The 15,070-nt window shown below is 49.3% G+C and overlaps 1 protein-coding gene across 1 annotated transcript in view; it reads left to right on the forward strand.

Moving 5' to 3' along the window:
• The window catches only part of LOC115475076 (fibroin heavy chain-like), a 223,143-nt gene that overhangs the window by 12,088 nt on the left and 195,985 nt on the right, over window positions 1-15,070 (forward strand). The window contains exon 5 of the mRNA XM_030210816.1: window positions 1,841-1,897. Within this exon, the coding sequence (XP_030066676.1) occupies window positions 1,841-1,897 (57 nt within the window). The remainder of the gene's footprint in view (window positions 1-1,840; window positions 1,898-15,070) is intronic.

Here is a 15,070-nt window from a genome sequence, read left to right on the forward strand (position 1 = left end):
GTGTCCCACTGGTTATCCTCCTTCCACCAGGTCTCAGAGATGCCTATTATATCTAATTTTTCACTTAAGACCGAAGTGTTTTATTCTCAATTCAGTTCCACTCTCAAAATTGAAATACAGTTCACAAACAGGGTTCAGGCCGGGTTCCAAACTCCAGCCAACATTCAGTTCCTTAACAGTTCAGGCCCACTTCCTTTGCACTACCTCCCCTCTCTCTCAGAAGGGCTCAGTCAAAGTTCAGCCTGCTGTTCTATGCATCCCAATAATTCAACTCTTTCACAGACAGTCTCTTCAAAGGATACCACTACTTAATGCCCCTGTCCTATTCACAGCACCCAGGAGGACCCTGTACCAAACAGGACTGGCAGCTTTCCTCCTACCTGGCAGCACCACACCCCTGTGGCCTCTCACACTCCTTCATGTGCTGGACAGGGCTACATTTACATTCTCACACTCCTTGGCAGCATACTCTTCCCCCCCAGGGAAGCTCCTGTGGGAGGCCCTTCCCGTCCTCCACCTACTCCATGGCAGCTTCTCTCTCCATCAGTTTCCTCTCCTTCCTAGTGGCTGGGAGCCATCCAGAAATCTCTCCCCCCCCCTACCCCCCTCACAGCTGGAGGGAATTATATACCGGCGATGCAGCTAAGGGACTGAGCTTCACCTCCCCTTCTCCCTCTAGTGGGGAAGGGAGTAACTGGCTCCCCTAGCACTGAACCACTGCTCCCCTTGCTGGGGTTGGAAATCCATTCCACCCTTTTGGGGCTACCCTCCTCTCTCCAGCTTGCAAGGGCTTCTGGGAACCATAGTTCAGGGATTAGCTGCTTCTTTGTGCGGCCCCGAGTGCTAGCTTTGTCACACACTACGAAAATTGAAAACATTCCTGTAGCAGCAGAAATGGCGCACGCTGAGGGTAGGAACTACTGTTGGGCTCCTGTGGTAGCCCGACCTTAGTTCCGGATTGGCGCATGGCAAGCCTGTTGCTGCATGCCAACTCTTTAGTAAAAGGGCCCCTTAGGTATGTAGTGCTGGATGCCAGCACTGAATGCCTAACATTTTACTTCTGATCTTGGTTCCATCCACTTTTTAGGAAGCCAAAGCACCTAGTGATACATAGCCCATAAAATTTAGGAACAAAAACCATAGTCAGTTTTCAAAGAGTTAAAATTAGGAACTTCATTTTCAAAGTCAAACACCTAACCGATAGGGGCGATATTCAGTGGGACATCTGTGTAGGAATGGCTTCTACCTGGATAAGTCCCATTCACCATGACCATACCCAAATTTTCAGCAGCATTATCCTGATAAGGCCATAGAAAATTTGGACAGACCGCCTCATACTATCTAGAATGGCATTTACCTGGTTTCAATGATATTCAGTCTGTTAAACAGGCATGCATGGATAACTTTGGTTATTTATGTGAATATCACCAGTACCCAGAAAAGTAGCAGCAGGCAACTTATATCCAGATATTCAGTGCCACCTAGGATCCAGATATGGGTGTTGATTATCCCAGTATCTGAAATAGGTCTCTTTAAATTAACGAATGTCTTTTTCTTTTTGCCTTTTAAAATATACCCCTCCTCTATTAGTAACTATGCAAATGGAAGTTATGTGATGTGGGGGAGGGAATATTGTTGAAGATATAAATACAGGTTAGATAGAATAGTGTTGCAAGAATACAAAACAAATTGATGAAATTATTGGTAATTATAACAAAATGCTGGAAAATTGGAAGGTGTAGGGCAGATCCTCTCTCACCCTCATCTTACTTGTATACTAGTTAAATTCTTCCTGTTCCCCATTTCTCTGATACTCAACCCTTGTTTCTCTCCATGCCAGGGTATGGAACTGGCCAGGGGTATCCAGAAACTGGTCTCCAACAAGGATATTCCAACGGTAATAGAATTTTCTTTGGGTTTTAAACAGGATGCAGATTTTCTTTGCTACAGACAACAATCCATAATAATCCATTTCTAACAACGCCAGCCAGTAGGAAATGCTGGGAGTGCAGAAGTCTGAGCTACCACAGCCAGGGTTCTAGTACTATTCCTTCTGGGAGAGGCTGTAACTGCAGAAAGAGTGAGCTGTACCCACAGTCAGAATTTAATTTACATAGTAATGGACTTCAGACAAAGATTAGCATGGTCCATTTGGTCTCCCCAACATGGTGGCTAAAGTCATACCTGCGACTCTGTTCTTGTACTATCCCCTACAGTACTCTTACTAAGAGAGACTAAGATTGTAATGAACTTTTTTAAACAATGGGGTCAATACTCAGCTGGTGGTGGTCAGTATTTTTTGGCTACTGCCAGCAGTATCCCCAGGTATTCAATGCCAGGCCATATCTGGGCACTGGCATTGAATATCCAGTTTTACATAACCATACAACACTTATTTTGGTTAAGTGCGATATTCAGAACTTAACTGGATAAGTTAAACCGGAAAAATATAGGACTGTGTTTTATGCAGTCCTATGTATCTGGTTAATTTCTCCAGTTCAATGCTAACTATTAGCATTTAGCCGAATAAGTGCTGACTCTGCACCCTCCCCCTCTCCCCCCAGACCATCCACAAAATAGTCGATTTTGGCTTGGGCGCTAACCGGGTATATTCAGCAACACTATCTGGTTAAGTGCCGCTGAATATATGTGGTTAGCCCCCGACAAGTGATGTAAATGGCCAGGAACTTTTCCTTCCCATTTAAATTGTTTTGGATATACACCCCTATATATTTATTCTTCAAGGATGAGGAGGCCTATCTATTCTCACAAGTGGGTTACGCAGGCCACATTGCCCTGTCTGGATCTTATGACAAGCATAAGAAGAACTTTGTGGAGTGCGAGACACGCTCCACCACTCATGCATGAGTGCCTTCCCGCCTGCCACAGTTGCTTTTTTATTGCAGTGAGGAGAGGGTGTACGTTTTTCACCATCTCTACACTTTGCTCAGCCCAAAAGCTTCTTTTGTGGCTCCAACATATTTTTCTTCACCTTTGAGGTGGTCCTTTATTTTCTTAGGTTTTTTGTCAAATTTTTAAGTTTCCCTAATTTTTTGTTGTCACAAGGCTGCTTTTGGGCCTTGGCCTCGGCCGGGTTCACTCCCTATTTTTTTCAGGTGCCTCGTCCCTTTTTCCGGCACCACTTCTTTTAATTTAACCAACAAAGTTTTCCTATCCATGTCCACTGAAGTTCCCAGTGTCTTCAAGGGCTGTACCCGGTGCAATTGGATGATCTCTGAAACAGACACCCATTCTTGGTATCTCCAGTATTGGCCCTACGTAAACAGGAAGTGCATCAGAGAGGGCCGGATGGACGCTGTAAAGGGTAGCGGAGCTGTCTGTGTGAATTGCAGTGCTGCCGGCGATGGGCCAAAAAAGAATGCTGCAGGGACTGAGGCAGCGGCAGGGAGGAGCAGAATTTGAGGCAGGCAACGCGCCCGGACAGCCGGATCCGGAGCTGTGGGAGAAAAGGCAGCGAGGGTGTTGGATTGGGGCAGGATGAATTGGAGGAAGGCAGTAGTGCTGGACTTGGGGGGGGGGGGGGGATAGTGCTGCCTGACTTGTGGGAGGAAGGGGATTGGAGGGAAGGGAGAGAGCTGCTGGATGTGGGAGGAAGAGGAGGAAGGGACTGACTGAATGGAAGGGAGAGAGTTGCTGGAGGTGGAAGGAAAAGGAGGAGGAGATCTGGATGGAAGCTTCTGGCCAGGGGAGGGAGAGGAGGAAGGGGCTGGAGGGAAGGGAGAGAGCTGCTGGACATGGGAGGAAGAAGAGAAGGGGACTGGATGGAAGGGAGAAATCTGGTGGACTTCAGAGGAAGAGGGGGCTGGAGGGAAGGAAGACAGCTGCTGGACTAGGAGAAATAGGAGAAGGAGACTGGATGGAAGGGAGAGAACTGCTGGAGGAAGAGGAGGAGGGGATCTGGATGGAAGGGAGAGAGCTACTGGACTTCAGAGGAAGAGGGGGCTGGAGGGAAGGAAGACAGCTGCTGGACCGGGAGAAAGAGGAGGAGGAGATTGGAAGGAAGGGAGAGAGCTGCTGGTGGAAGAGGAGGAGGGGATCTGGATGGAAGGGAGAGAGCTGCTGGATGTGGGAGCAAGAGGGGGCTGGAGGGAAGGAAGAGAGCTGCTGGACGTGGGAGAAAGAGAGGGAGGAGAACTGGAGGGAAGGGAGAGAACTGCTGGTACAGCACAAGGAGGGAGGGAATGGAAATAGAGATACTAGACCAAGGAGATGAAGGAAAAGGGAACAAATGCTAAACCTACAGTGTGAGGGAGGAAGGGAGGGCGGGGTGGGTGGTGTAAAGTGTATCCTCTTTTCTCAGCGGTTGCAGCTCTCCACAACCTGAAGAACACCTTCCAGTAGTGCTCCCTTATTCCCTCAGAACAATGAAGCTTGTTATTGCGTAGAAAGGGGTTTCCCTCCTTCCCTCAGTTGTGGCACCAAAACACAAAACAAAGCACAGTTATCGTTCACCTTCCTCAAGCCGGTTAGTTTCCCAGTCCCGGCTTCCACAGCTGCTGCCTCTCCCTCCCTCCTGGGGGAGAGTAGCAGCACAAAAAAAAAACAAAAAAAAAACAAATACCCTGTTCAGTGTAGCGGGTTTTTCCAAAACCCAGTTCACTTTTAGTCAAGCTGTACAAAACACAGCTCAGTCCAGCTAGGCTTTCAAAATGCAGTTCAGTTCTAGCCAAGCTTTCCAAAATACAGCTCAATTTAGCCAGGCTTTCACAATACAGTTCAGTTCTAGCCAAGCTTTCCAAAATACAGCTCAATTTAGCCAGGCTTTCAAAAAACACAGTTCAGTTCTAGTCAAGCTTGCAAAAACACAGCTCAGTTTAGCCAGGCTTTCAAAAACACAGTTCAGTTCTAGCCAAGCTTGAAAAAACACAGCTCAATTTAGCCAGGCTTTCAAAAACACAGTTCAGTTCTAGCCCAGCTTGCAAAAACACAGTTCAGTAATGGCTTTGCGCGGGCTCAAAGCCTAGGGTCCCACCCTCTTGGTCAGTCATACTCCTACCTGACCTCTTCCCGCTTGACCCGGCTTGGCCCCGCTACTTCCTTGGCTTTCGCTGAGCCAGAGCTGAAAAGTCCATCGGCTCTTCCAGGAGGTTCTCCTGTTCAGTCAACTCCATAGGGCAAGGCTCACTCTCTCCCTCCCTCTCCTCAGGAGCCCAATCCATATTCTCCTCGCCCCGCCCTTCTCCCAGCTGCTCACCCTTTCTTTCATTAAAGCTCTTTGGTGGCTCTTCTTTCTCCACCCACCTGTTCCACCACCTCTTCCACCAGGTTGGAGAATCAGCCTTATTCCTTCCCCTGCGGCCCTCCTCTGGAGACTCCTGGGAATGCAGATAGTTTCTCTTATCCCCGGTCTCCCTTGGGGCATGCTGGGAGTTGTAGTTCTTTATTTCTAGTTTTTTCCTGGGTAATGCCTGCCTATAACGGGGGTATTCTGGCCTATCCCAGGGTTCCTTTGGGGCCTGTCCTACATACTCTTTACATACCCCCCCCCCCTTAAATTTCCACCCCCGCATTCTCTTTCCTCCTCCTCCTCCTCCACCCGGGACAGAGCATCAACATTTCCTAAACATCGCCCGGGACGATGCTCCACAGCATATTGGAAAGGCTGCAATGCTAAGTACCAACGCATTAGTCTCCCATTATTATTCTTCATTACATTCAACCATTTCAGGGGAGCATGGTCCGTTACCAACTTAAATTTTCTCCCTTCTAAATAGACACTACACTCCTGCACTGCCCATCGTATGGCTAAACACTCCTTCTCTATTGTGGAGTAATGTTCCTCATGAGGCAGGAGCTTCCGGCTTAGATAAAGCACCGGGTGTTCCTCCCCTGCATGCTCTTGGGACAGCACTGCGCCTAACCCCCTCCCTGAAGCATCTGTTTGAAGGATAAAGGGCTTTTCAAAATCCACTGCCTTCAGCACAGGTTCCTGGCACAGGGCCCTCTGCATCTGTTCAAATGCCCTCAACTCCTCCACTCCCCACCTCAAGTGGTCCGGATTCTTCCCTCTCAGCATGTCAGTTAAGGGAGTAGCCATTGCGGAAAAATGCGGGATGAACCTGCGGTAATACCCTACCATCCCCAGGAATCTACGCAATTGTTTCTTGGTGTTTGGTCTGGGAAACTCTTGGATGCTTTTAACCTTATTCAATAAGGGCCGGACCTCTCCCCTTCCCACATTATACCCTAAATACTTCACCCTGTACTGCGCAAAATAACATTTTTTTGGGTTCAGGGTGAGACCTGCCTCCCTAAAAGCCTGCAGCACTGCCTCTACCTGGTTTAAATGGGTGTTCCAGTCTCCACTATGTATTACCACATCATCCATATAGGCGGCGGCATATGCCTGATGTGGTCGGAGAACCCTGTCCAGCAACCTCTGGCAGCTTGCAGCTGCTGAATTAAGGCCAAAGGGCAATCTTTTGAACTGATACAGGCCTATGGGCGTACTAAAGGCGGTCTTAGCTTGTGCCCCTGACGTAAGGGGAATCTGCCAGTACCCTTTTGTCAAGTCCAGGGTGGTGAGATATTGGGCAGATCCTAGCCTGTCCACCAGCTCCTCAATATAGGGCATAGGATATGCATCTGCTTGCGAGATATTATTAAGCTGGCGGAAATCTATGCAGAATCTCCACTCCCCTTCGGGTTTTGGTACTAACACCACGGGGCTCGACCAGGGGCTATTTGACTCTTCGATCACCCCAAAGTCTAACATTTCCTGGACCTGTTTTATCACCTCCCTCCTTTTCATGGGGGACAGCCTATATGGCTTTTGCCGAACTACTTTACCCCTTTCCGTTATGATGTCATGCTCCACTAGGTGAGTATTTCCCGGGCAGGCCGTCAACACATCCTCAAACCCTTTCAGGAGCCTTCCTATCTCTTTTTTTTGTACATGTGTCAACTGGGGATTAACCCCTGGTTCACCGGGCTTGAAAATATCTCTTATTTGCGGTCCCAACTCTTCTCCCTCCTTTTCCTCTCCCCGGGTCTGAAAGCCTACCCTTGCTACCCAGGGTTTCATCAGGTTAACATGGAAGGTTTGGACCCGCCCCTTTTCGTTCGCCACCTCATATGTAAGAGGGCCAAGTCTCCTCCTCACCACCCAGGGACCCTTCCACCTAGAGGCAAACTTATGAGGATCCTCCGAGATTAGGATAAGGACCCTATCTCCTATTACAAACTCCCTCTCACGAGATCCCTTATCATAATATTCCTTTTGACGATTTTGGCTCTGTTCAAGCATATCCTGGGAATATTCTCGTAACTTATCTAATCTGGTCCTCAAATCCTGTAGGTATTCGACCACTGACTGATTGGAGGTGTCCGGGGGTACCCAGTGTTCCTGTAAAATATCTAAAATGCCCCTGGGCCTCCGTCCAAACATCAATTCATAAGGCGCAACTCCTAATGAGTCTTGCACCTTCTCCCTGTAGGGATATAGCACGAAGGGTAACAGTTTGTCCCAACCCGTCCTATCCTCGCCTAACGCTTTTTTTAACATACCCTTTAAAGTTCTATTAAAACGTTCCACCATCCCATTAGTTTGAGGATGGTAGGCCGCTGTACGGATATGTTGTATCCCAAAAACCTCCCACACTTGCCTTAAGGTACTTGACATAAAGTTGGACCCCCTGTCAGTCAAAACTTCTTGGGGGAATCCCACCTCACAAAAGATTTTTATCAATTCCCTGGCAATGACCTTCGCTGATATGCTTCTCAAAGGAATGGCCCAGGGGTACCTAGTGGCCATATCCATAACCACTAAAACGTAGAGGAAGCCTCTCTGAGATTTTGTTACTGGGCCAATAATATCCATGGCTACTCTCCTCCCCGGTTGTTCCACTCTAGCAAGGGGTTTTAACGGTGCCTTAGGTGGTAGCCGGTCTGCCACCTTCTGACAGTTGGGGCAGGACTTGCAATACCTCTCCACCTCCCCATAAACTCCTGGCCAATAAAACTGGCCCAATATCTGAGTCAGGGTAGCTTGGGAGCCCTTATGCCCCCCCAAAGGGTGATCATGCGCGAGCCTCTCTACTAGGGGACGGAAAGCTTGGGGGACTACTAGCTGTCTCCCCGCTTCAGAGTTCTCCCAATTGGGTACCCTGCGATATAGAATGTCCCCCTCTATCATGAACCCCGGGGCTTCCTGGCCCTCCCCTTGTTGGGCCCGTTCCCAGGCATATTCTAAAGTAGGGTCCGTGGCCTGCTCCCTATGAAACTGGGGAAACTGCTCGCTCAATTCTTTCGGGGCCACTGGCAGATAACTTTCTTTTCTTGCTTGCTCCAAGGCATCCCGTCTGCCCCTCTGCTCCTTTTTTTTCAAAGCTTTCCCCTTTCTTTCTTTTCCCGGCTCCCCTAAAACCTCCCCTTGAAAAGGAAAAATACCTCCTATTCCCTCTTCCTCAACCTCAGGGTCTCGCCGAGCCTGAGAGCGGGTAGTGACCAACACTCTTTTTTCACTAATACACTCGGTAAAGGGGGGCCAGTCCCTTCCCAAAATCATCTCCTGTGGCAGTCTGGGCAGAACGGCAATGGCTATCTCTATCTCCCCTGTGGGCCCCTTCACGTGAACCCTATGGAGGGTATAACGAGTACTGGCCCCATGTATACATTGAATAGGTATCCTTACCTCCTGTCCTCCTTTTTCTTATTTGTTCCCATAACCCCCTAGAGATCATGGACTGGTCTGCCCCGGAGTCTAACATGGCTACAATCGGTAAACCCTCAACCTCCACCTTAGCAGTATACCGAGGCCTAAACCCTTGGGCAACCTGCGAGGTCCATCCCTCCCGACCTGGGCAATCCCTCCTGAAGTGCCCAGTCTTCCCACACTTATAACAGAGTTTTCCTTCATACGAGGGGGCCTTTTTTTCAGGGCCTGAGGGCACTACGGGCTTTTTACCACCCCAGCCGTAATCTGGTTTCCCCCCCTGGGGATCTGTCTTAAAGAGGGAATTTTTGGAGCCCCAGCCTCCCCCCGGTCGGGGTTTCCCACCCTCCAGGTCGGGTCCTCCCCAATGTTGGGCTTCTAAATAACACTCCAACCCAGCTGTCACGGCCTCCACTGTCTTACAGCCCCTTTGGACCAATCCTGCCCGAATCTCCCTGGGAAGGCCCTGCAGGAACTGCTCCACTACTAATTCTTGAAGAATCTTTCCCGTGGTGTGGCGATCAGGTTCCAACCATTTTTTTACCAAATCCATTAGTCTAGTGGCCAGCGCTTTAGGGGTTTCCCCCTTTTCCCATTTAGTGGACCTAAATTTACGCCTATAAGCCTGGGTACTCAGTCCATACCGGTCTTTAATGGCCTCTCGCAACCTCCCATAGTTAGCAGCGTCCCCAGGAGCCAAGTCTCTAAAGGCTCCTAGAGCCTCCCCAGATAATGAAGGCACTAACCGCATGGCCCACTGCTCTTGTGGCCACCCTGCGGCCACTGCCACCCTCTCAAAGGCGGTCAGGAAATCATCTACATTATCCTGCTCAGACAACTTTCCCCAAGTAAGTGAGTTCAGGGAGAAAGGGCCTACCGCACCGCTTCCTCCTGGCCCCTGTCCAGCTGCTCCGGCTCTCCCGCCCCTGGGAGCCTCGATCCCTCGCTGGAAAAAGTCCTGGAGCATATTCAGCACCGGTTGTTGCTGCTCTCGTGCCGCCGTCAAGGAGTCTTCCACCATCTTCCCCGTCAGTTCTTGCTGTTTCTGGAACTGCATCGTCATCCAAGCGAAGATCTCCTTGGGGTTCATCCTTGCTCCGGAACAGCGCCTCCTGGTGGGGGAAAAAAACAGAGGACACCTCCAAGTGCGGTTTCACTACTTATGCTTCCCCTTTTACTAGGATCCCTTTATTTCCCCCCAATCTAGGCCCCGCTTACCGGAACCCCAGACGGGTCTGCGCCTTTCTCAGCGTTGGCCCCTCCGTCGGGCTTTTCTGTCCTGCTGGTCTTGGCCTCCTCGAGCGACAGGTCCGCGAAGCGATCCCACTTCTGACACCAATTGTAAAGTGTATCCTCTTTTCTCAGCGGTTGCAGCTCTCCACAACCTGAAGAACACCTTCCAGTAGTGCTCCCTTATTCCCTCAGAACAATGAAGCTTGTTATTGCGTAGAAAGGGGTTTCCCTCCTTCCCTCAGTTGTGGCACCAAAACACAAAACAAAGCACAGTTATCATTCACCTTCCTCAAGCCGGTTAGTTTCCCAGTCCCGGCTTCCACAGCTGCTGCCTCTCCCTCCCTCCTGGGGGAGAGTAGCAGCACAAAAAAAAAAAAAAAAAAGAAAACAAATACCCTGTTCAGTGTAGCAGGTTTTTCCAAAACCCAGTTCACTTTTAGTCAAGCTGTACAAAACACAGCTCAGTCCAGCTAGGCTTTCAAAATGCAGTTCAGTTCTAGCCAAGCTTTCCAAAACACAGCTCAATTTAGCCAGGCTTTCACAATACAGTTCAGTTCTAGCCAAGCTTTCCAAAATACAGCTCAATTTAGCCAGGCTTTCAAAAAACACAGTTCAGTTCTAGTCAAGCTTGCAAAAACACAGCTCAGTTTAGCCAGGCTTTCAAAAACACAGTTCAGTTCTAGCCAAGCTTGAAAAAACACAGCTCAATTTAGCCAGGCTTTCAAAAACACAGTTTAGTTCTAGCCCAGCTTGCAAAAACACAGTTCAGTAATGGCTTTGCGCGGGCTCAAAGCCTAGGGTCCCACCCTCTTGGTCAGTCATACTCCTACCTGACCTCCTCCCGCTTGACCCGGCTTGGCCCCGCTACTTCCTTGGCTTTCGCTGAGCCAGAGCTGAAAAGTCCATCGGCTCTTCCAGGAGGTTCTCCTGTTCAGTCAACTCCATAGGGCAAGGCTCACTCTCTCCCTCCCTCTCCTCAGGAGCCCAATCCATATTCTCCTCGCCCCGCCCTTCTCCCAGCTGCTCACCCTTTCTTTCATTAAAGCTCTTTGGTGGCTCTTCTTTCTCCACCCACCTGTTCCACCACCTCTTCCACCAGGTTGGAGAATCAGCCTTATTCCTTCCCCTGCGGCCCTCCTCTGGAGACTCCTGGGAATGCAGATAGTTTCTCTTATCCCCGGTCTCCCTTGGGGCATGCTGGGAGTTGTAGTTCTTTATTTCTAGTTTTTTCCTGGGTAATGCCTGCCTATAACGGGGGTATTCTGGCCTATCCCAGGGTTCCTTTGGGGCCTGTCCTACATACTCTTTACAGTGGGCAGGCAGGAAGGCAGGGAATCAAGCAACCAAACCAGATGCTGGAAAGGGGAGGGAGCGAGAGGGAGAGAAGCTGGATGGGGTAGGGTCAGAGAGGGTAGAGATATATTGGCACTGGGGACGAAGAGAGGGGAAAAGCTGTACAGAGAAATATAGGGACACAGAGAAAGGAAGATACTAAACATGGAGGAAGATAGAGGTACAGAGATAGAAGAAGATGGATAGTGGACATGGGGAGAGAGAGAGTAGAACTATCAAGTGGACATGAGACCTTGGTGAGTGAGTTAAGAGAAGGATATAGAAACCAGAGCCTGGGACCAACATGACTTGAAAAATAAAACGAGCAGACAACAAAAGGTAGAAAAAAAAGAATTTTATTTTTCTATTTTGTGACTAGAATACGTCAGATTTGAAATGTACATCCTGCTAGATATGGCTGGGGACACAAAAGCTTACTAACAGGCTGCACCTTCTTCAGCTTCCAGCTGGCCTGGGGTTCTCTCTGGCTAGGGGGCCAAACGCAGATGCCCTAGTTGTACCTCCCCTAACACTGTCTCTTGCATGTGATTTTGCACAGTATAGGAGAAAACGCATCTCTTTGTATTTCTCTGTGCTGTGCTAAATACAAGGTCTGGCCTCTTGGGATTTTGATTTAATTTGTTTATGGTTTGTGGTCACTTATTCTGTATTTGTGTTCTGTGTGTGTGACTAAAGTATCCTGTGAGCATCAATTTTCTATGTAGTATTCTATAGTACTTTGGCTTCTTCAGTTTTCTTGATAGATATATTGATATTTTAGGGCCCCACTGTAATATTTAGGGCATATTTAAGGGAAGCATATATGTGTTGGTGGACCGTGGCTCAGTGGAGAATGAAGAGTGCACCCTCTTATATTTCCCCTAGCTCTCAATGTGGCCTGCAGCCACTGAGGCCAGCACTGCTACTCCCATTGAAGTTATTGGGAGTGGGGTAGGTGTGTGGTAGGAGTAGGGGCGTGGGCAGGGCATATCAGGTGGCAGGTGTTTCTCTAGTGCCCAGCCACCCAACTTGTTGGCCCACCCAAAAATTGCCTTCTGGCTATGCCACTGCCTACCCTGCCTCTCATTGCAGCCTCACATGGCCCTCAGCCTCTGACACCAGTACCGTGTGCCACCCCGGTGACTGCCACCCAAGGCGGGACCCCTTCAACGTCGGTGGAGGACGCTTCGCCGGAGTCAAGACGAGAACTGAGTCTTTGACGTCATTCTCGAGGACATGGATCCTATGCATCGATGCAGACTCAGTCTTGACCCTCCCATAGAGAGATTTTGTCTGACACTGATGAGGAGCGCTCATGGGAGTCAGAGGAAGATCCCAGGTACTTTTTCTCAGATAAGTCCTATAGGATACCCTCTGAACCCTCCCCTCCATCTGAAAAGAGAAAATCTTCCCCGGGAGCCTTTCATTTCCATCTTTTGTAAAGGAAATGGCTAACGCCATTCCATTTTCTTTTGAAGTGGAGGATGAGTCCAGGGCCAAGATGCTCGAGATCCTGGACTACACGTCTCCCCCTAGGGGGGCGTTGACTGTCCCTCTCCATGAGTTACTCCAGGAAGTCCTCGTTAGGAATTGGGAGTCCCCTCTGTCGGTCCTGGTACTGTCCAAGAAGATCAGTTCCATGTACTGGATCCACAGCACACCTGGATTTGATAAGCCTCAGTTGCCTCACAATTCCATGGTGGTGGAATCTGCCCTCAAAAGAGCCAGGAGTTCCAGGGACTATGCCTCGGTGCCCCCAGGTAGAAAAGCTAGAGCCCTCGATTCTTTTGGGAGAAAGATGTTCCAGGCCTCAATGCTCATCTCCCGAATACAATCCTACCAGCTCTTCACGAGTGTCTACTTGTGAAACTCAGTTTGGTGTGCAAGTTGATAGACCTGGCTGAGACGCTCCCTCTGGAGCAGGCTGAGTCACTTCGCCAGTTGGCAAAGCAGCAGAAGGCATGTCAAAAGTACTTGGCCAGGGGCACTTAACGACACTTCTGACATAGTATCCAGGATCTTTGCCCAGAGTATAGCAATGCGCAGACTCTCATGGCTGCATGTTTCTGACTTGGAACATTCTGTTCAGCAGCGGTTGGTGGATGCCTCATACCTTTTTTGAGAGAAGGTTGAGGAGGTCACAGACCAAATCAAAAAACATACAGATACCATCTCTTTTCTCTTCCGCCAGGTGCCTTCTGCATCTACTTCCTCAGCTAGGAGGACTGAGGAGTCTACTATTACTATCAAAGGTGTAGGTACAACTCTTCAGCTCGCCAGCCTACTGAGGCTCAGCCCCAGTGCACTTGTTCACATCAACAGCATGCACCTAAGGCCCCTGCTGCTCCCCAGGCAAGCAAGGAACAAGCTTTTGACCGACTCCAGCAGAGCATAGCTGCAGTAAAAATGTCCATCCCAGATGACTTGCTGGTTGGGGGGAGGCTGAAAAGTTTTTCAAGAAAGGTGGTCCCTTATCACCTCCGACTGGTGGGTTCTTCAAATAGTCCATCTTGGATATGCCCTCAGTTGGTATCAGAATCCTCCAAATTGCCCACTGAGAGCTCATTCATTCAGCTGTCAGCACAGGCAGGTACGTGCAGAGGGACTCTCAGCCCTTCTGAAGGCCCACGTGGTCGAGCCTGTTCCACCAGGGAAAGAAGGGTGGAGATTCTATTCCAGGTACTTCCTTGTGCAAAAGAAAACAGGGGAGTTGCATCCCATTCTAGCCCTAAGGGCCCTGAACAAATTCCTAGTCTGAGAGAAGTTCAGGATGATTTCCCTGGGCACCCTTCTCCTAATGATTCAGGGAAACAATTGGCTATGCTCTCTGGACTTAAATGATGCATATACTCACATCCTGATACTTCCAGCCCACCGGAAGTATCTTCAATTTCGGCTGGGAACACATCTTTTTCAGGACCACATGTTGCCTGTTGCCTTTTGGCCTCACGTCAGCTCCCAGGGTCTTCACCATATATCTAGAGGTAGTTGCAGCGTCGCTATGCAGACTGGGAGTCCATGTGTTCTAAAGGCTTCAGAGATCGGTTATCTCATCTAATTGTGCTCATCCAAACAGGCAATCAGGTTGCTATGTATTACACCAACAAGCAGGGGGCACTGGATCATGCCCTCTGTGCCAGGAGGCCATCCGGATGTGGCATTGGGCTTGCCAGCATGGCATGTTCCTTCGAGCCACTTATCTGGCATGCAAAAATAAAACCCTGGCCAACAAACTAAGCAGGATAATGCAACCACACGACAGGTCTTTCAATATGGGCATTACCCACAAGATCTTCCCATCATGGGGCACCCCCTTGGTGGATCTCTTTGCCACTCACATCAACCACAAGGTCCCTCAGTTCTATTCCAGGCTTCAGGCCTACGACAGCCTAGCGTCAGATGCCTTCCTCCTTAATTGGGGGACAGGTCTCCTGTATGAGTATCCTCCCATACCTCTAGTGGGGAAATTGAAACTCGAACAAGACAACAGAACTATGATTCTGATGCCATACTGGCTGTGGCAGATATGGTTCCCTCTACTTCTGGAGTTATCCTCCGAAGAACCATGGAGATTGGAGTGCTTTCCAACCCTCATCACACAGAACAAAGGGTCTCTTCTACATCCCAACCTCCAGTCTCTGGCTCTCATAACTTGGATGTTGAGAGCCTAAAATTTGCTTCCTTAGGTCTTTCAGAGGGTGTCTTCCAGGTCTTGCTTGCTTCCAGGAAAGACTCTACTAAGAGGTGCTATTCTTTCAAATGGGTTTGCCATCTGGTGTGAGAGCAAGGCCCTAGATCCCCTTGCTTGCCCTACACAGACCCTGCTTGAAT

This window comes from Microcaecilia unicolor, chromosome 7 (assembly GCF_901765095.1).
Source record: "Microcaecilia unicolor chromosome 7, aMicUni1.1, whole genome shotgun sequence".
Classification (NCBI taxonomy): domain Eukaryota; kingdom Metazoa; phylum Chordata; class Amphibia; order Gymnophiona; family Siphonopidae; genus Microcaecilia; species Microcaecilia unicolor.